The following is a 20,413-nucleotide window of genomic DNA, read 5'->3' as shown; positions in this document are numbered from 1 at the left end:
AAATAAGACGTAGCCATAAAATAAGCCGTAGCAGGATTTTTAAGCATTCAAGGAATATAAGCCATACCCTGAAAATAAGACATAGTAATAGGCGCAGCAGCAATGCCGGCCGCGGCAGGAGAAGGAGGAAAAAATAAGATATCCCCTGAAAATAAGTCATAGTGGGGGGTTTTTTTGAGGAAAAATAAATATAAGACGGTGTCTTATTTTCGGAGAAACACGGTATATTAGAGGGTGCATATACAGTTTGGTCTCTCTAGGAGTGCTGCAGATTTTTCTGACACAATCAAGCAAAAACGTTCCTTTTTAACCAGGCCTTTGATTGATATGATTTAGATCCCGTGCACTTTTAAAATGTGTTTTTTGGTGGTGGTAGTGGGGCTACTGGGTAGTTGTTTTCATTTTGATTATGTATTTTGTGGTTTTATATCTCGATTTTATTCTGTTAACTGCCCTGAGACCCCTGGGTATACGACGGTATTTAATTCAATAAATAATAATAACAATCCCACTAGTTGGTCACCAATGTAATAAAAGTGCAAGGGGCAAGGCCTCTCTCTCCTATGGCCCCAATCTTTCATTTGGGGGACATGAAATAATTCTATTCCATGCCAAGGGGAATTCTGAGCTCCACACATCACCTCCCATCCTGTTTCCCCCAAAAGAGAAGGGTCTCTAGTGTGCTAATGAAATAAAACCAAAGTGAAGACAGCTCCTGTAGATATGTCCATAGATTTATTTCTTTAAATCACTTTATATATTTATACTATTTTTTCCCCAAAACAAACCATCCGACACACTCTCACACGCCCCCTCCCCACCCCTGATCCCAGGAAAGCAAATGATTCGAGATGTCGAGCTGCGTCCCAGAGCAAATGTCCCAGGATCTGCTCGCAGAACTAAAGTGGCTATCAGCTGCCAGATTCATTTCCACCCAAGCTTCCACAATATTCTGTTGGGTGCAAAGATAACTGAAACAGAGGTCACTTTATGGCTCTTTAAAATGCACCCCACACGAGGATGGGGACAGGGAGAGACAGAGAAGAGGGAAAGCAAAAAGAAGAAGAAGAAGAAGAAGAAGAAGAAGAAGAAGAAGAAGAAGAAGAAGAAGAAGAAGAAGAAGAAGAAGAAGGCGGAAAATAAGTGGGAAGGATTATGAGAGAGCAGTGGAAGGCGAGAATGGATGAAAGTATCAGGGCAGGAGCAAAATGGAAAGAGCAAACTACATGCAAGGGGGGAGAGAGAAAGAGAGACTGGGAAAGGGGGAAGGGGTTGCACAGAGAGACATCCAGGTTAGAGAAGAAAGCATCACACGTGGGACACCTGCCGTCCTCCCCAGCCAAAGGTACTGCTAGTTCGACTTGGACCAGATCTTTGCACTGCCTCGGAGCCTGCAGAGAAGGAAAAGGTGTTAGAATGAGCGCCGACAGGAATTTCGTAGACAGTACATGGTTAATGTAATGGGTCGCGGGTGGCGCTGTGGGTTAAACCATGAACCCTAGGGCTTGCCGATCAGAAGGTCGGCGGTTTGAATCCCCGCGATGGGGCGAGCTCCCGTTGCTCAATCCCAGCTCCTGCCAACCTAGCAGTTTGAAAGCACGTCAAAGTGCAAGTAGATACTGTAAATAGGTACAGCTACAGCAGGAAGGTAAACGGAGTTTCCGTGTGCTGCTCTGCTTCACCAGAAGTGGCTTAGTCATGCTGGCCACATGACCCGGAAGCTGTACGCCGGCTCCCTCAGCCAATAACACGAGATGAGCGCCGCAACTCCAGAGTCGGTCACGACTGGACCTAATGGTTAGGGGTCCCTTTACCTTACATAGTTAATAATCACTGAGCCCCAAGGTAAGGGAGCTGAACTGCAGGTGAACCTCAAGTGGTCTGTGTGTGTCTGCTTTTCTAGCCAATGCGCAGAGAGAAGATGGCCAGCCTTGAACAGAATTCCACCTCACCCTTTGCCTTTGGAAGCTTTTTTGCTGGCTTGGCGCTGGTTGGTACCCGGAGCAGGCTCCCGGAGTTCAGAGAGATGCTGCTCCGGATCCTGGGATGTCGCTGCAGCGGCAGCTGCTGTTGTCACTTTAATTGTCTTCTTCAGATTTGCAACCTGCTGGGGCAAGAGGGCAGGGGGAGTGGGGGGGGGGGAGAGAAACAAGGAGAACAAAATTAAAGTGCCCAATTTAAAGCAAACAAACAACAGCATAGTTCATTACCCTGGAGGCAAAAAAATCCCATGTATGCACCAAGAATACAGGAAAGTTCTCTCCTGGCAGCTCAAGGAGAAGGTGGCTAGGCTATGCCTCACCAGACTTAACTGAAGGATGTTATCTTCTCTCAACACCCCATCCAAGGTGTCCGGCTTCTGATTTAGGAGGGATCTGTCTCTGCAAATGTTTCTACAGAGTCCTCTGGGGTCCTGCATAGTTTGCTGCAGGGACTTTCCATTTAAACTGAGGCTGCATATTTGTGTGTCATCTGATGTCATAATGATGTCAGATACTGATGATTAGGTTGTCAAAGTTGGCCCGCAGGAGTGGGAGTGATAAGGATATGGCCTGCCAAGCCAAGAAAGTCCCCCATCCCTGCTCTACATACAGTTTATGACAGGAGAACTAATTCCAGTGTACTGGAAGAAGCAAAGATCACCAGGATTGAAGTGATGATTCTTCAACATCCACTTTGTTGGACTAGTCATGTTGTGCAGACGGCTGATTATCGTCTTCCAAAGCAACTACTCTATTCCCAACTTAAAAATGGAAAGTGTAATGCTGGTGGTCAACAAAAGAGGTTCAAAGACTCCCTCACGGCAAGTCTAAAAAAAATGTAGTAAACACCGACAACTGGGAAACACTGGCCTGTGAGCGCTCCAATTGGAGAACAGCCTTTACCAAAGGTGTCATGGGTTTTGAAGATGCTCAAACTCAGGATGAAAGGGAGAAACACGCTAAGAGGAAGGCACACTTGGCAAAACCCTCACCATGATCAACTCCCGCCCGGAAACCTATGTCCCCACTGTGGAAGATGTGTCATTATGGACTCACTTTTGAAACCGTGTTTATGGAAGACAATCTTACTCAGCTACAAGTGATTGCTGAAGAAGAAGAAGAAGAAGAAGAAGAAGAAGAAGAAGAAGAAGAAGAAGAAGAAGAAGAAGAAGAGAGAATTGCATCTCTGAGGGAGAGTATACCTTAGCCACTCAGTGTTCCAGGAGTATAAATGCAGAATATAACCTATGTTTCACCACCATGTTAGATACCACGGAGAAGCTCTACCTCAGCCCTGCTCGCTCACCTCACTCTCAATCTGCTGCTTGAGACCCAACTGCTGCTCTTTGTGCTGATTAGCCCGGCTCACTTGTTCTTCGATGCTCGAAAGGACGACCTCACAGCCCTGGCACCTGTAAGAGGCAGGCAAAAGGTGAACAAGGCAGGACAGAGGCCTACAAAGCAACGAGCAGGTGAACACCTGATAAGAGAAGCACAAAGGCTTAGAGAAGGAGGAGGAACACAGGCATCAAAATACAATTCTGTAGAATTATAGGAAGCAAGGAAATGGGAAAGATGGCAGAAGAACATGGGATTTAACATACAGGGCTGCAATACATACATAAAAATGCCACCATTAAGTTTTGCCATGGGCAGGGCCAGGGTTGTTTATGCCACAATCCCACTGAAAAAGCTCAGGGTGCAATTACCGAAATTCAGCTTCTGAAGCATCTCAGCTTTTAATTTAAAATAAACCACAAACACACATACAAAGTTGTCAGCTCTTACTGCTATAGTGTACGCTTTTACTGTGCAACCTTCCAGAGAACAAAAGGTTAACAAGATACAAATCCCACAATTAAAACGGAAACTTAAGCAATAAACATAGAATTCAAATATGCCAATGGGCTTGTCCGATATTGAAACATCACTGCAGCAGCTCACGGCCAAGTCTGAAATAGTTTTTGCTCAGGTTCTAGAGGCTGCCAAGGTACAGAAGGAACCCTATGCGTCACATAAACACCTGAAACTTGGCTTTCCTGAAATGAAATTGAACTGTAAGAGGGCTACTACAGCACAAAGAAATTTGGAGAGCTGGCTCGAGTAAAGAGCAGCATAGCATATAAAATGGAAGGCCTTCCAACTCAGAAGCACCACAAATACAAATTCACGGTGCAAATGTGACCCAGTGGTTTTTATCTACCATTGATTGTGGCAGCTTGTATGGTGCAGAAGGGAAAGCAAAATGCCATGAAAGCTCATCTGAGGCTGATGAAAACAGCAACAGCCAAGTAAGAGGTTCTGTTACACTCATATTTTCGGTACCAGCTTGGGGGGGGGGAGGAGAGATTTTAAAATAATTATCAATAGGTGTTATGGTTAAAGCCCAATCTCAAAAGTTTGAATATCAGCTTGTAGAGGAGCTGAGGATCTGCAGAGCCAAAGTAGGGTGTAAGGTACCTGATGACCCATATCATAACACAGTTTTGATAAGTGGCTATCTGGGGTGTTTATCTGATTCTTCAGCATGGCATTAAGTACAGTACATGGGTTGTAGTTAAGGGGAGCCCCATCCCTGCCCCAACCCAAGCTGCTGGAATACAGCATCAGCAAAAGGTAAGCCTGGGTCCCTGATATCTGAGGGCTGGCCCTTCTTCCACCTGCTAACAAGCAGTGCCAACAAGCTTTTGTTTTGTTTTGCAACCTGGGAATCGTCCCAGCTTTCAGTTGTTTTGTTTTGTTGCTCATACATGTTCCTGATCCTTGGAGTAAAGAGAACATACTGCTTTAAATGCGTTGTAGCTTTTTGTGGGGAACTAACAAAGGGAGATGTTCAGGAATGACAAAGTTTGGTGTATGAAGCTACATAGCCAATCTCACATTATACAATGGTGCCTTGCTTAACGAATGCCCTGCTTAACGAAATTTCCGCTTAACGAAAGGATTTTTCGAGCGGAGGTTGCCTCGCTAGATGAATTCGTTTTTATGAAAAATTCGTCTAGTGAATCGCGGTTTCCCATAGGAATGCATTGAAATTCAATTAATGCGTTCCTATGGGCAAAAAAAAAATTCAAAAGAATTTCAATGCATTCCTATGGGATTCGCTAGACGAATTTTTCGTTATAAGAAAAGACCCGTGGAACAAATTGAATTCGTCAAGCGAGGCACCACTGTAACACAAAACGGTTAGCAAAAGAAACACAGGGTGGACACTGTGGAGCACCCAACAGTATGGCACCGAGGAGGAAGAAAGAGTTGCTATTGTTAGATTCCGCCCTGCAATCAAGATTACGTCTAGTTCCTTCTGTCAGAAGATCTCGGTTACAGCATACCCCACTGGTCTGTGCTTGGCCCATGTAAGTTCACAGAGTCTTCCTTACCATTCCTGAAGGGTGCGAGTGATGGCGCTGAGTTCCTCCCTGCGGATGTCCCTCCCAATGCTGTAATCGACCTCTAATCGCTGGTTGCGTTGGTCCAGGCTCCCCCGCAGTACATCTGCGTACACGGCCTCAATCACCAAGTCCTCTAGCTGACGCACATTCTTCAGCTGAAGCTGCTCCAGCAGCACTGCGTACGGAATGCACTGTGGGTGGTGGTGGGGATACAAGCTGGCGTGAGGTGCAATCCCCCCAAATAATGAGGAGGACAGGCAATATAACAAGAGGCACATTTTTTACCTTCAGCTTGGAAGCCAATGTGACAACAGACAGATGGCGCAATTTGTTCTTCTGAGCCTCTGTTAACGGAGGCAGATTCCCAGCTTCAGCTGCTCTCGGGAGACAGAAAGAATAGCTATTATCACAGCAGGTTCAATTCCCTCAAATCTTCGTTGCCAGCTTTGGATTAGGTTCCACTGTCTCTTTCCATGCTCCATCTTTTTTTCCAAAATTCTATTGCCCAGTACTTTATTTTGGGTCCGTCTCAGAGGCCCTGCTCTCAAACTGCTAAGGTAGGTTCTCCCCTTCAACAATGGGCAAACATTTACATAAGCAGAACACATACATACACAGTGATCTTCCCCCCCCCCCCACAAACATCCAGTAATCCTACTCTCTCTCTCTCTCTCTCTCTCTCACACACACACACACACACACACACTTTTTGGGATATAGACCCTGAAAGTAACAAATCCAGAGGAGGCCAGCAAGTCTAAATAAATGCAGCTTCTGCGTTTCAGAACATCTAACCCACCCCATTCAAATAATGTTTGATGTTATCGCTACCAGTAAATGTTAAGGTAAAGGACCCTTGGACGGTGAAGTCCAGTCAAATGGGACTATGGGGTGCAGCACTCATCTCGCTTTCAGACCGAGGGAGCTGGTGTTCATCCACGGCTTTCCGGGTCATATGGCCAGCATGACTAAACCACTTCTGGCACAATGGAACACCGTGACGGAAGCCAGAGCGCACTGAAACGCCGTTTACCTTTCCACCACAGCGGTACCTATTTATCTACTTGCACTGACGTGCTTTCAAACTGCTAGGATGGCAGGAGCTGGGACAGAGCAACGGGTGCTCACTTCATCATGGGGATTCAAACCGCTGACCTTCTGATCGGCAAGCCCAAGAGGCTCAGGTGTTTAGACCACAGTGTCACCTGCATCTAACCACCCCATTCAAACAATATTTGCTGTTATCACTACCACTCCAGAGCCTGTCCAAGAACTGAGAGCCATTCTGCTTATATGCAGCACAAGCCCACCATACTTGGCCAGAGGCAGTAGAAAAAGGAGTTGCAATAAAGAAGTGGAGGATACAAAAATAGAGACGACAGAGCAGATTAGTAAGATCACAAACTATTGGACAACCTCCACAATACTTCAATATCTAATGGCCCCATTTTGTATCCTCATCTCCTTTCTGATCTATAGAAATGTCACCCACATACTTCTCCAATTCTTGATCCTAGGCAGGATTGGTCCTGAGCTGGTACACCCTGATTTAGGCTAAAGGTTTTTATTTTATTTCTCCAGATCCCTTAATTGCATTGGCCCTGCTCTTGCTTTTCTATACCTTCCCTCACAATTAACTATTCCTGTTTCCCAAGAACAAGAGAAAACATACCTAAGTAATCTGAGTATGTCCCATACGCAAAGACTGTGAGCAGGCGGAATACAGCGGAGAACTCACTGTCAGCTAGCTGAAGGAAAGTGGGAAGGGGTGGGTGGGGAGAGAAACACCAGTAGAAGAAACATATGAGAAATTACAAACATTCTATTTGCTTACAAAATCCTTTCCAATCTGTCTCAAAGGCAGGAACAGCACAAGTTTAATTGCTAACGAAACTGAATTTTGCCCTTGCTCTTTTATTACACAGGATTCTTGCTCACAAGAAGAATTCTTGTGTGAATATTCTTGCGGTGAATATTGTGGGCCTGTCTCACAAATGTCCACCCCAGCTGTAGAGCAACTTAGGCCAAGTTCTCAGGAATATGGTAAACCTTTGTATGGGCTATACCGCGCTAGACAAAGGTGGGGGCTCACAAGATGTAGTGTCCCTCCATATAATAATTTTACAGTCCCTGTATGCAGAGAACTAGATGCTCGGCAGAAGAGTTCTAGCACGGTCTCCTCTCAGAAATGCTAGTTTTTTTCTATCATTTACTGACATATGTCTCCACTGCGGCCAAGAATAATCCATTCAAAGGTCTACCACCTCAATGAGAACCAATTGTGAGGAATGTGTTACACACACTCCTCACAACTTTCCTCATCTTGGCTGGCTGCATCTTACAGGTGCTCAAATTGCAACTTTTTATAGCTGAGAAAATGCAATCCCTGCTCAGCCACAAAGCTTACTGGATGACCATCACTCAGCCTAGCCTCCTACACAGGAAAGATGGGATAAATTTATAATCTAGCCAGATTTTCAAGAAGGCTGAGAGGGTGAAGAGCAGAATACCTATTTTTCCTCCCTGCCACTACAGCAAGCTTTTCTTACTATGTATTAGGATTCTGTGCTGCTGTCATTGAAAAGCATTTAAAAGAACACACTATGACAGTTTAAGAAAATGGTATACTGGCAATGGTTTCCATATTGACTTCTCTGGCAAATGACCCCTAAATATCAGTTATGGACCTTCTAAGCACTGCAGAGGATGCACCATGTAGAGCACTAGCTAGTCCTCACCATAATCCTTGCAAACTAATAGCATGCCATGGAAGACACACTAGCCCTCCCTTAACGCTGCTCATTGTGAGGGAAAATCAGCAGCCCTACAGGGAAGCTTGTGTGCCATTATTGATGACCTCATTCCAGAATCCCATATGGCTTTAAGGAACCCCAGGGCTCCACAAATACCGTACGAAAACCACCTACTCATAGCATGTTTTCTTCAATTATTATGAGGCAATGCCCCTAATCCCCATTCATTACCATGCACCAGTTTGTAGCTGATAGCGAGAAACCTGCTGAAGCTGCTCATTTAAACCTAGTGCAGAAATAAAGTTGTCAGGAGGTGTGAAACACTGAAGCCCTGTTTTGTAGGGGAAATGTGCGAGGTAGAGAGAGAGAGAGAGAGAGTGTGTCATGGTGCTATGTCAGGGCTGAGAGAGGCTGCCTTGCTTACCCTAAATAGAGGTATGCGGGTTTACTCCAATTTGGGGGGAAGGGAGTGAATTCCTTCATCTACCTGCTTAGAGCACTATAGGGTTCCCTAGGCCTTCGTCTCCCACATCTCAGAGCTCACCTCACGAACATTGGGCATGTCCAGCAGTTCCCCAAAGACGTAAATGCCAGGGGCTTCGAGCACTTGATGAATGAGGCTGGCCAGGGCAGCTCCACGGGCAGATTTCGCCAGCAGCAGGAACTGCTCCTGGTTCTGCCCAGTCACCTTCACCTCAGCTGCCATGATGTCACCAAGTCAGCCTGCTTCAGGGCCAGACTGCAGCCCCCACAACCTAAAGAAAGGAGCAAGATTGACAGTTGAAGCTTTCCCTCCCAATCTTTCCCCAGAGCAAAAAATCCATGTACATTTACACAGAAACGCCTTGTACCAAGACTAGTGAGGTGAGGTGAGAATATTCTCTGCTAGAAATTTCTCTGGAGAATATTCTCTGCAAACTGTAAAATCTAATATAAGAACCAGTTTTACAACCCACATTTTAAAAATCTAGTAAATAATAAGTCAAGCTGTGATATTGTCAATGTAAGTAATGAATAATGTTGGGGTTTTTTTTGCTCCGGTTACATAACTGGGCATTGTGTCATTCACCATTGGCAGTTCTGAAATGTGAGCTACAGAAAACATTATTATTATTTTAGTTTTAAAAATGCTATTAATCCATTTAATTTGATGCACATTTGAATTTGTTTGTATTTCAACAATATGTAATAGCCTTTTTCCTTAGCAATTCTATAGTGACCTTATTCTTAGCAATTCTATACCCTTGGCCATACCATGTGATTATTATTTTTTAACAGAAAGTAGCTTTAATGCTTTATACACTTAGTACCTAGGCCTATACAATTATGTGTAACAGCATGTGAGGTGGCCTTGATTTAAACAGTTGGCGTTTCTATATTTTTGTTTAGTGCCAGTAACTGTTTTTTGCAGTGCCATTCAATGGTACAAAGTCAAAGAATGTGAATTCACTGCATTCCCCCACTGATTGAAAAGTATCTGTGCAGTTTTTGGTTGCCATCTGAACAAGTTTACCCATGAATAAACATGTATATTAACTAATTATATCATTTTCAATGCATTAAAATGAATATTCTCCTATTTTAAATGAAAATTCTCTAATATTCTCATTAATTGAGAATATTCTCAAGAATATTCTCCAAAAGATTATTCTCAAGAATTTAACATCACTAACCAAGACAGACCATTATCCCATGTAGCTCAGGAATGCCTCCTGAACTCCCCAGGGTTTGAGGCAGGAGTCTCTCCTTGCACTGTTTTGGAGATGCCAAGGATTGGAACTGGCATATTTAGCACGCAGAGCATGTGCTCTAACACTGAACAGCAGCCCTGGTTATACCAGCTGAGTATTTGGTTATTGGTCACCTCTTAAGAAAGCATTTTCTGGGCAACCCAGAAAAGAACATAAAAAAATAACTTTAACATTTCACAATACAATACAAACACAGCTAAGAGTAAAACAACATCAGAATATACTTCTGATTAGCTGAGGCCTAGCATATCTGTTCATATAAACAGCAGCAGTAGGTTTTTATGGGACCAACAATTTAACCCAATGGACGGTATAATTTTTGGTTATCTCCTTAACAATCCAGGTAGCCAAAGAAGGTTGCATTCCTAACCCGATCCCACCTATGTCCCACATACTTGGGAGCAAGGGACCGCTGAATTCACTCAGGCCTACTTCTGCGTAGACATGGTTAGGGCTATGCTGCAGTTTACAAAGGTGGCTACACCCTGCCAACTCAGGGCTGTGCGTAAGGTAATAAAGAGCACACGGGGCAGATCCGTTTGGGTGTGGAGGGGCTGGTCCAGGGATAGGAAAGGTAGGTGGTGATGGGGGGAGGAGAGAGTGGGGAATGGGGGCGATGCAGGAGGGCACCAGCAAGATCAGCACAAAGAATCTGAGGGATGGAACAGAAAGGGAGGTCCACCACCTGCTTTTCAGGTGAGTGCGCCAGGGCCGGTCCAATACATTTTGGTGCTTGGGGTGGACCCCAAAATGGTGCTCCACTTCCCCACCAAGGAAAAAGGGGTGAGGGAAGACTACATTAAGAACAAGGTGGGGGTGGGGAGGGGAAAAGAATGACATCGGGGTCTGCTGCCCCTGTGGATCCTGCTGCCTGAGGCGCTCGCCTCACCTTGCCTCGTGTGTGGGCCAGCCCTGAATAAAGGTCAACATCCGGATCTGCTGCCCCTGTGCATCTTGCTGCCTCAGATATCCTCTCATCTTGCTTCATGGGTGGGCCGGCCCTAGCAGTGGGGGGCACAAACCCATCTCCCTCTCTCAAGTCTCCTCCTCCACCCCAGGCAGAGGAGACAACCGCTTGCCAGGCCGCTCCCTACCTGAGGACTTTCCCTTCCCCGCCGGGACCCGCTGCTGGGGAGACCCTCTCTGCCAAGAGACAGACCACTTCCGGGTTGGCGGCGTCACAGCTGCCCTCCAGGCCACGCCTCCTCGCGCCGCCGCCTCATTGGCCAGTTCTTCGCTTGGCGACGCCTCTTTTCCCTCTACGGCGGAGGCGCTTTCTGTGTAGCGAGGTCGCCTTTATAAGGGGTTTCGGCCGTGCTTCTATGTTTTGCTTTCGGGCGGGCGGGAAGTCGCCCGTTGATTTTTCCCCCTCACGCTTGAGTAACGGCCGTTTGCTGAGGGGAAAGTCCTGTCCAGCCAAGATATTAGTCTCTATTTCCTTCATAAAATGTAATACACCGCTTGGTTGTTCAAACACGCACAAAAAACACCTCAAAAGCGGTCCGCAAAAAGCTAAAACGTTGCTCCACGTTTTGGCAGTTTTAAGGCTGGCTCTGTGCAGCTCGGCTTCTTCGCCCTGATCAAGAGTATTTCCTTTCAACGACAGGAAAATGTTTATTAAAAATAAATAAACGAGGCAGAGTACCTTTGAGCATGTGCAAAGTTCTCCCCGTTCCCCTCACAAACCCTAATCTCTTTCCCCCTGACTCTATTAGGGTTTCCCAAATAGAGTTTTCTCTATTAGGGTTTTCTCTATTTGGGTCTCCAGCTGTTTTGGGACTACAACTCCCATCATCCCTAGCTAGCAAAAACCAGCAGTCAGGGATGATGGGAACTGTAGTCCCAAAAAACAGCAGGCGACCCAGGTTTGGGAAACCCTGCTACATTCTGGAAATTAGCTAAGGCGGTGAATTCTGGCCATTTAGCAACCCAAAACTAGACTTTCTTCCCACCCCACAAGGCAGTTTCCATGAGCTGTGGGTCTGTCTTAAGGATTCATAGAACTGTAGAGTTGAAAGGGACACCAAGGGTCATCTAGCCCAACCCCCTGTAATGCAGGAATCTCAACTAGATTATATATGATGGATTGCCACCTCACTTCTACTTAAAAACCTCCAAGCAAGGAGAGTCCACCACCAGTGGGAGTCTGTTTCACTGTCGAACAGCTCATACTGTCAAAAAGTTCTTCCTGAATATTTAGTCAGAAAACTTCTTATAACTTGAAGCCATTGGGTCCAGTCAGAAAACAAGCTTCCTCCATCTTCCATGTGACAGTCCTTTATACATTTGAATATTGCTATCATATATCTCCTCTCAGTCTCCTATTATCCCCCAACAGTCCCTCATTATATTCTTGGTCACCTTCCTCTGCACACATTTCAGTTTGTCAATACAATCATCCTTCTAGTTGTGTTCGCTTCATGTGGCGGATTTTCGAGTTGCAAACCCGAAAGTGTATACTTCCGGGTTCCACCGTGTGTGAATGCACAGAAATGTTCTGCGCACTTCACACATGCTCAGAATCGCTCTATTGTGCCACTCTAGTTGTGGACTTTTCGGGGTGCAAACAGCACCCCAGAACAGATCGTGTCCGAAACTAGAGGCACCACTGTATCCTTCATAAATGGTGGCATCCAGAACCGGACACAGTATTTTAATAGACCAAGGCTATTACTTCTGTTGATGGATCCTAGATCCTTTTCACTTGTACTACTGGCAACCCAGGTGTCCCCCACCTTATATTGGTGCAGCTGGTTCTTCCTGCTTAAGTGTAGAACAACAACGACAATTTTATTATTTGTACCTTATTCATTTTATTATTTGATCCTTATTCATTTATTTACTTTACCTCACGCACACACACCTTTTACCTTCCCCCTTTCTCTCTGAATGCTTGTATGGAGAGAAGCAGTCAGGCTGTGCATCCATAGCAGTGACGACAGGAGGAATGGCGACTGGGAGAGAAGAAACACCATGGTGCACCTGCAGCAGCAGAACCGGACGCCTTCATCTGCCCAGGCTGCAACAAAACATGTCTCTCCCACATCGGTCTCTACAGCCACAGAAGGCACTGCAACCATCCAACAGTTAGATCTCAGGCCCAAAGGCGCACTCCTCCATTGTCTTCCGAGACAGATGGATGCCAACTCAACTGTATGTCTGTGTTTAAAACTGGACAAAATCCGACAAAAGTATGGCGTGTGTTTTATAATAAAAAGAGACTATCCCCTCCCTCTGTATATGGAGATGGGCCACTGTGCAATGAAAAGTGGGTATGGTAGTTTCACACAAACACTGTGTTCAGCTGAGGTACCCTTCAAAAGACCACATGAGATGCTCTGATTTTTCAGTGCTGTTGGCTGGAAAGAGGCTCTTTCCAGTATGAGGAACAGTAAGACACCATCTGATACGTATTGTCTGTCTGTCTGTCTGTCTGTCTATCTGTCTGTCTGTCTGTCTGTCCGTCAGTCTATCGCAACAAGCAACCAGACCCACTAATTGTAGAATGCTATTTCCAGAGAAATTTTCCTGACCCCTACTTTGTCATATTTTCAGCAATGGATGCATACACTTTTAGTCTCCTGGCCAATTGAAGAACATTAACAGTTTGGCTTTGGGTGGCTGTTTTTGTGTTCATTCCGGAGTTAGGAGTGGAATTCTTTTTGAGGAAAACTTTTAGTATTTCCATATATTTTTTGTGCTAATGAACTTGCCACTGTGTATTGTATTTTTGTATTTTATTGTCCTGCAAATTGCTTCAGGACTCCTTTTGGGTGTGTGTAGCAATATGAAAATGTAATAAACTAAACTGAACTATTGATCTATTACCGTATCAACACTCCCAGCCTAAGGCTGCAGTCCAAACTCTAATTACCCGGGAGTAAACACCACTAGATTCAATAGTGCTTACTTCTGGTGTGTGTAGTCACACCATGTATTTAATAGGTGTCCCCCCCCCAAAAAAAAGAATAAATGGAACTGTGGCTTACCCCTTGCAGAGCTACAATTCCCAGCATCCTTAAACTACACTTCCCAGGATTTGTAGGGAGATGTAAATGCTTTAAATGCATGGTGTACATGCAGACATGGTTAGGATTGCACACCACCCACCTGTCAAATTTGGTTCACTAGGCCATAAAAGGTTTCCTCACCCCTGGCATCGGGTAAATATATCCTGCCCTGTCAACGCAAACAGAAATGAATCTGACACTACTGTAATGAAGCCATGCTGATGTGAACAGTTGCTGAGGGGGGGGGGCAGAATAGGAAGCGGAGAAATAACTGCACTACTCTCTAGGGCAGGCATCCCCAAACTTTGGACCTCCAGATGTTTTGGACTACAATTCCCATCTTCCCCGACCACTGGTCCTGTTAGCTAGGGATCATGGGAGTTGTAGGCCAAAACATCTGGAGGGCTGCAGTTTGGGGATGCCTGCTCTAGGGCAACACACACACACACCACAAGGTCATCTGTTGAATTTCATGGCTAGGCAGGCATGCAAACATGGCAGTATCACACAAAATCCAACACATTATTCACCACACCAGCCTGATTTCGCAATCCCCTAGTTTATGAATACTCTAGCATTAAAAATTATTTAAGAACGATGGAATTCAAACACATGGCGACACCAAAGTTTGGTGCCCAGTCATATTGCTGAAGCCCATTATCAAACAGCTATTCACCTTGCCGAGTCATGTGTGAAGTCTTTCTCTAGGCATTTAATTAAAAAGTAGCCAAGTGTAGCCTCTTGGAAAGGTCCAGCATTATAAAGGTGTTTTATGTGTGGCTGTGCAACATGACTTTCCTTCCCAAGTTTTCTTTACAAAATTACTAGTTTCATGGAGAATCCGCTGGAAGAGTCACCAAGTTATGTAAGGCGCATGAGAGAAATGTTCCATTTTAGCGCAGTATGGGGCATTAGCAAGGAAGACATTAAAATGGTAGCGCTTGGAAAGCAGTGAGGGAATGCTGAAATTTCCTAGGACATTCTGTAGCAGAACCTTACATACATGCCGAGAATTCCAAAGGAACCTCTAGCGTGAGGCTGCTACGTTGGGATTCGTTAGCAAATTTGACATTGAGTTCTGAACTCAATGTATTGGGTATACGGTACGTTGCTTCCTCACTAAGGAAAGTAATTGTCCCTCCGATTTATTTGTGACTTATCTTTGGCCAACCGTTTGCCATAAGGTGCCAGGTGATAATTTATGACAATATAACACACCATTATGAAAACAGATAAAACAATTTAAATTACAAAAACAACTAAAACAGTTTAAATTACAAAACAACTAAAACAATTTAAATTATGAAAACAACTAAAACAACGGAAGATGTTTTAGCCAGAACAAAATAGTCTAAATTCAGTAAAAGTGGTTCTGGCCTCACCAATGAAGTGGTTCCTGCCACAATGTCTTTGTTAGTTTCTAAGATGCCACTAAACTCTGCTGGTTTTGGAGGAGGAAAAGGAAGTCAATGGACAGATTATTTTGTAGCATCACAGAGCAGGAAGGGACCTCGATTTTCCTCTCATCTAGGGTTTCCCAGAATGGTTGATAATGACCCCTCCTGGGGTTGATGTGACTGTGCAGCGGGTAAATAAATCTCCAGGAGTCCCTATGAGGGACATAGGAGCCAACTCCCAGGAGCTGTGGGGGCTTCAGGTTCCCCAATAAAATATTTGATGGGGCAACAAAAAGTTGATGGGCATTTCCATTCAAATTGTGTGTGTGCACCGTGTCATGTGATCGATTATGCGGGGCAGGGCTTCCTTACCTGGGCCCCCACAACATTTTATTCAAGCTGGCACCCCTGATGAGGGATGAAAAGAGCTCAGGGGGTGGAAAATTGTATGAGGTATCAGTGAGTCTCAGGAACAAGGGGCACAAACGCGTACAGAGTACACCTCCCTTATTTATTTATTATTTCATAAAAATTATACACTGATTGAGTATAAAAATAAACCTCCCTTGCCAATGAGGAACCTCTGTTTTTAATAATACAATTTGACAATAAAAAAGTATTCCTAATTTTTCCCCATGTTATGATTCCCAGAAACGATGATCATTTATAAATGTTGACTATACACTGATATTTATTTGACTTATTTCATTTACATTTCTAGGAATCTGAGTCAAAAACATAAGAAAAGCCTGCTGGATCAGGACAATAGACCATCTGGTCCAGCAGAGTGCCAATTTGAATAAAATATGGGGCGGGGGGAGAGACAGCTAACCCCTACCCCACATAATTGCCCACATGACATGGTGCACACACATTATTTGAATGGCAATGCCCATCAACTTTGCAGGGCTCGGCCCCTTCAAATACTTTATTGAGGGGGTAAAGACTCCTTGGCTCCTATATCAGGACTCAAAATCGCTGAGCAGCTGCCTGAGGGAAGACCCAAGCAGGGCTGGGTTCTGATGGGCTGTTCTTCTAGACATAGCTGCCAAGTTTTCCCTTTTCTCGCGAGGAAGCCTATTCAGCATAAGGGAATTTCCCGTAAAAAAAGGGATAACTTGGCAGCTATGCTTCTAGATTGATGTTCCTTTTGTGAGATGGTTCATTTGCCCATACTTGTGAAATTCAAGCTTCAAAAAGATTTGCATTTAAAGCAGTGGTGGCCAAACTTTTTTCAAAGAGGGCCAGATTTGATGAAGTGAAGGACCGTGAGGTGCCGACCAAAGTGGTTAACCTTTTTTTAGGATTGAAGTTGCTGGGCTTTTTAAAAATGATTTTACCCAAAAGTAGTTGTTGGGATTTTTATTTTTTTTAGGATTGAAGTTGTTGAGCTTTTTAAGGATTTTACCCCAGGAAATAAACTGCCACAGGGGCCGGATTAAACCAACCAGCGGGCCGGATTGCACCCCCCAAACGGACTTTGGACTTGCCTGATTTAAAGCTTTTGATGAACATCTTTCCGAATTACATTGTTAGAGGATGTTGCCACAGGAAGAGAAGGCGTGATTCTTTTCCCTCCGCAAGATCTTTGTCAAGACAGTTCCTTAGTAATTCAAGCATCTCCGCAGCATCCAAAGAAATGTGGACATTTTAAAGGGGAGGTACATATTCAATGTAGGAGAGGATGAGACGTAGGAATCAAGCAGGGAGAGCAGGCAGGTCCTCATGCACTGTGGATTTTTATGGCGAGGTTTACCAAGACCTTTCACAGGAGGTACTGGCAAACACACAGGCTCTTACAAGCACCATGCTTGTGACCCCGGATCATTTTATGCCACCCACATTTCCCAATAAGTATTTGGTAGCTGTTCTCCATAATAAGCTGCACACTGAAACATGGGAAGCGCATTGAAGTCTTCTATTCTTCAGTGATTGTTGGAGAGGATTTCTTCTTCCAGTGTTCGAGAACATTTTGGCAATAATGAGAGCCTTCATGACCCATTTTCATTGTCTGCCCATCTATCAGTTCCCACAGAAAAGAAATGTAATCCAAAAGTTAGCCAGGAACACATGAATTTCAAAGAATTTCCCAAAACTAGGTGAGTATGTTTTATCAGTCCAGAAGGGAGCTACTATAAGGCCACTCACATTATAGGGGATAAAATATGGAACACCCTCCTTGATGGGCTGCAGCCGAGGGGAGTTGGAGTCAAAAGCATTTGGGGGGCACTAAGTTGGATGCAGGGACGCGGGTGGCGCTGTGGGTTAAACCACAGAGCCTAGGCAGGGCTTGCCAATCAGAAGGTTGGCGGTTCGAATCCCTGCGACAGGGTGAGCTCCTGTTGCTCGGTCCCAGCTCCTGCCAACCTACCAGTAGCAGTTCAAAAGCACGTCAAAGTGCAAGTAGATAAATAGGTACTGCTACAGCGGGAAGGTAAACGGCGTTTCTGTGTGCTGCTCTGGTTCGCCAGAAGCGGCTTTGTCATGCTGTACGGCGGCTCCCTCGGCCAATAAAGCGAGATGAGCGCCGCAACCCCAAAGTCGGTCATGACTGGACCTAAATGGTCAGGGGTCCCTTTACCTTTTAAGTTGGCAAAATCTGCTTTAGGGATTCTGACATGCATTTGTAGCAGAGAGTATGTGTGTACATGTGATGACACCCAGCTCTACCTCTCATTTAAATCGGAAGCAGTGAAGGCAGTGAATGTCCTATGTGGGTGTCTGGAGGCAGTTTTGGGGTGGATGGTGGCTAACAAATTGAGATTGGATCCCGACAAGACAGAAGTACTGTTTCGGGGGAACAGGAGGCGGGCAAGTGTGGTAGGTTACCTGATAACTGTGCCCCTAAAGGACCAGGTGCGCAGCCTGGGAGTCATTTTGGACTCACAGCTTCTATGGTGGCACAGGTCAATTCTGTGTCCAGGGCAGCTGTCTATCAGCTCCATCTGGTATGCCGGTGGAGACCCTACCTGCCCATGCACTGTCTTGCCTGAGTGGTAAATGCTCTGGTTATCTCCCGCTTGGACCACTGCAAAGCACTCTGCGTGGGGCTACCTTTGAAGGTGACTTGGCATCTACAACTAATCCAGAATGCGACTGCCAGACTGGTGACTGGGAGTGGCCTCCGAGTCCATATAGCACTGGTCTTGAAAGACCTACATTGACTCCCAGTACGTTTCCAAGCTCAACTCCAAGTGTTGGTGCTGACCTTTAAAGCCCTAAACAGCTTTGGCCCTACATACCTGAAGTAGCGTCTCCATCTCCATCAGAGCAGTCTCGAGCAGGTCGGGCGCCCTGGCGCTGAGGGGCGGAGATTGCTCCGGCGCCCCTGCCCAGCGCAGCATGGCTTCCGTGCGGCTTTGCCGCACAGCGCCCCACCTACCAGCCCGGCGCCCTGGTGCCCTGCACCACCGGGACTCTACCTAGAGCCGGCCCTGATCTTCATCATTCAGCCTGGACACTGAGATCCAGCTCTGAGGGCCTTCTGCCAGTTCCCTCACTACGAGAAGTGAAACTACAGGGAACAAGGCAAAGGATCTTCTCGGTAGTGGCCCCCACCCTGTGGATGTCAAAGAAATAAACAACTACTGTACCTGGCTTTTAGAAGGCACCTGAAGGCTGCCCTGTATAGGGAATTTTTTAATGTTTGATGCCTTACTGTGTTTTAATTTGTTGGAAGCTGCCCAGAATGGCTGGGGCAACCCAGTCAGATGGGCGGCATATTAATATTAATATTAATAATCTGTGTGTGTCAGTGTGTGTCAACAGTGGAGGCTATTCCATTGGGGTTAGGGGGCACCGGCTCACCATCTTTAGTCTGCCCTCAGCCAATCCACACCTGCCTGCCTTCTTACTTATAAACTGTTTGGGCCCTGGCCCTGGTTGCCAGCTTCTTTTTCCTCTTTGTTTGTTTCACTGTTGTTGAACTCAGGTGGGAGGAGGAGGAGGAGGAGGAGGAGGAGGAGGAGGAGGAGGAGGAGGAGGAGGAGGAGGAGAACAAAGCTAAAATTAGTGGGCTCTGTCTGTCATTGACTCTACCCATGTTGGGCTCCCTGCCTTCCACACCACCAGCCCCTGCTGCATAAGAGCATAATACTCCCCCATCATGGATCACAGCCGCCTGTCTGCTCCTGGCTCAGAGCAGGGGCAGCCCCATTATAACCGCACAAAAGCCACAAGCTGCTTTTTTTGATCTGCTTGGAGCAACTGCCCCACACCAAGACCCGCCATCCCTTTCCAGAGGGATGTGCAGAGGCACTGCTTCAATCCAATTAATTTTTGCACCCAACTAACATTTGCCCTCCCTGCAATGTGGGGGAGCGCCGCTGCCGCTCAAAACTCCCGCCCTTGTTTGCTCTCCCACACCCTCTTCCCCAGCCCCGAGCGCCACCAGTCTGCTTCCCCGGCTGCCTTCATCTCAGGTTTTATCTCTCCATCGATCCGCTGCTCTCACATTCTCCGACACGCTTGCTGCTTTTCATTAGTCAGATAAAGCCAGGCAGCCTCAACAACCATTTCAGCCTGACTCTGCTCTTCTCTCCTGACTGGCTGCTTCCCTGCGCTCCTGGCTGCTTCCACCTGAAGCTCCTTTCTGGGCCCTAGGCACCTCTTTAGCTCCCCAAAATGGCGCAACAGATTGTTTGCTCCCGTTTAATATCGCACAGTAGTTGGGGGCCTCATAATCACTCGCGCAAATAGGTGCTCTGTTCTCTCGCAGACAGAGAGAGGGGGACGTGTGTTTACCCTGTTCTTAAGCACAGGGTTTTGAGACAGATAGTACAATTCAAAAGTCCTGGTTCACCCGGTGGCCATTAAGCCCATGTTGGAATAACACCATCACGCTCCTTAGGCACTCCCCCAGTAGGAAAGTGGAAAGAGCTAACATGGTGTCAAGGAGGGAGTGGGGGCAAGTCAGGAATAACTCACAAGTGTCAATGTTCTCCCTTTTTTTTAAGGGAAATTCCCTTATGCTGAATAGGCTTCCTCGCGAGAAAAGGGAAAACTTGACAGCTACGAGTTAACCCCTTTTTCAAAGAATCAAAGCAGCTCAGGGCTAGTGATCACAGCAGCTCTTCCCTGTAGGTCTTGCCCCAATGAGGCAGTTGTGAGGACTGAAGGCCCCCACCTT

The 20,413-nt window shown here is 45.9% G+C and overlaps 1 protein-coding gene across 2 annotated transcripts; it reads right to left on the bottom strand.

The window, feature by feature from the left end:
- Window positions 1–713: 713 nt before the first annotated feature.
- COPS7A (COP9 signalosome subunit 7A) lies at window positions 714–11,067 on the bottom strand. Of its 2 annotated transcripts, none has more exons than XM_035097344.2 (8): window positions 10,973–11,067; window positions 8,672–8,882; window positions 7,047–7,122; window positions 5,660–5,748; window positions 5,363–5,565; window positions 3,289–3,394; window positions 1,953–2,104; window positions 714–1,391 (listed from the first exon to the last, which is right to left on the bottom strand). In XM_035097344.2, exons 2-8 carry the CDS (start codon window positions 8,831–8,833, stop codon window positions 1,352–1,354), a joined length of 828 nt encoding a protein of 275 aa, XP_034953235.1. In that variant the 5' UTR covers window positions 8,834–8,882; window positions 10,973–11,067; the 3' UTR covers window positions 714–1,351. The 2 variants fall into 2 exon arrangements, with proteins under 2 accessions (XP_034953235.1, XP_034953236.1); XM_035097345.2 differs by lacking the exon at window positions 10,973–11,067 and adding an exon at window positions 10,768–10,966.
- Window positions 11,068–20,413: the final 9,346 nt, after the last annotated feature.

The sequence above is a fragment of the Zootoca vivipara genome, chromosome 16, assembly GCF_963506605.1.
Source record: "Zootoca vivipara chromosome 16, rZooViv1.1, whole genome shotgun sequence".
In the NCBI taxonomy this organism is placed as follows: Eukaryota; Metazoa; Chordata; class Lepidosauria; order Squamata; family Lacertidae; genus Zootoca; species Zootoca vivipara.
The sequence above is the reverse complement of the archived record's forward strand: the minus strand, read 5'-3'. Positions and strand labels throughout refer to the sequence as shown.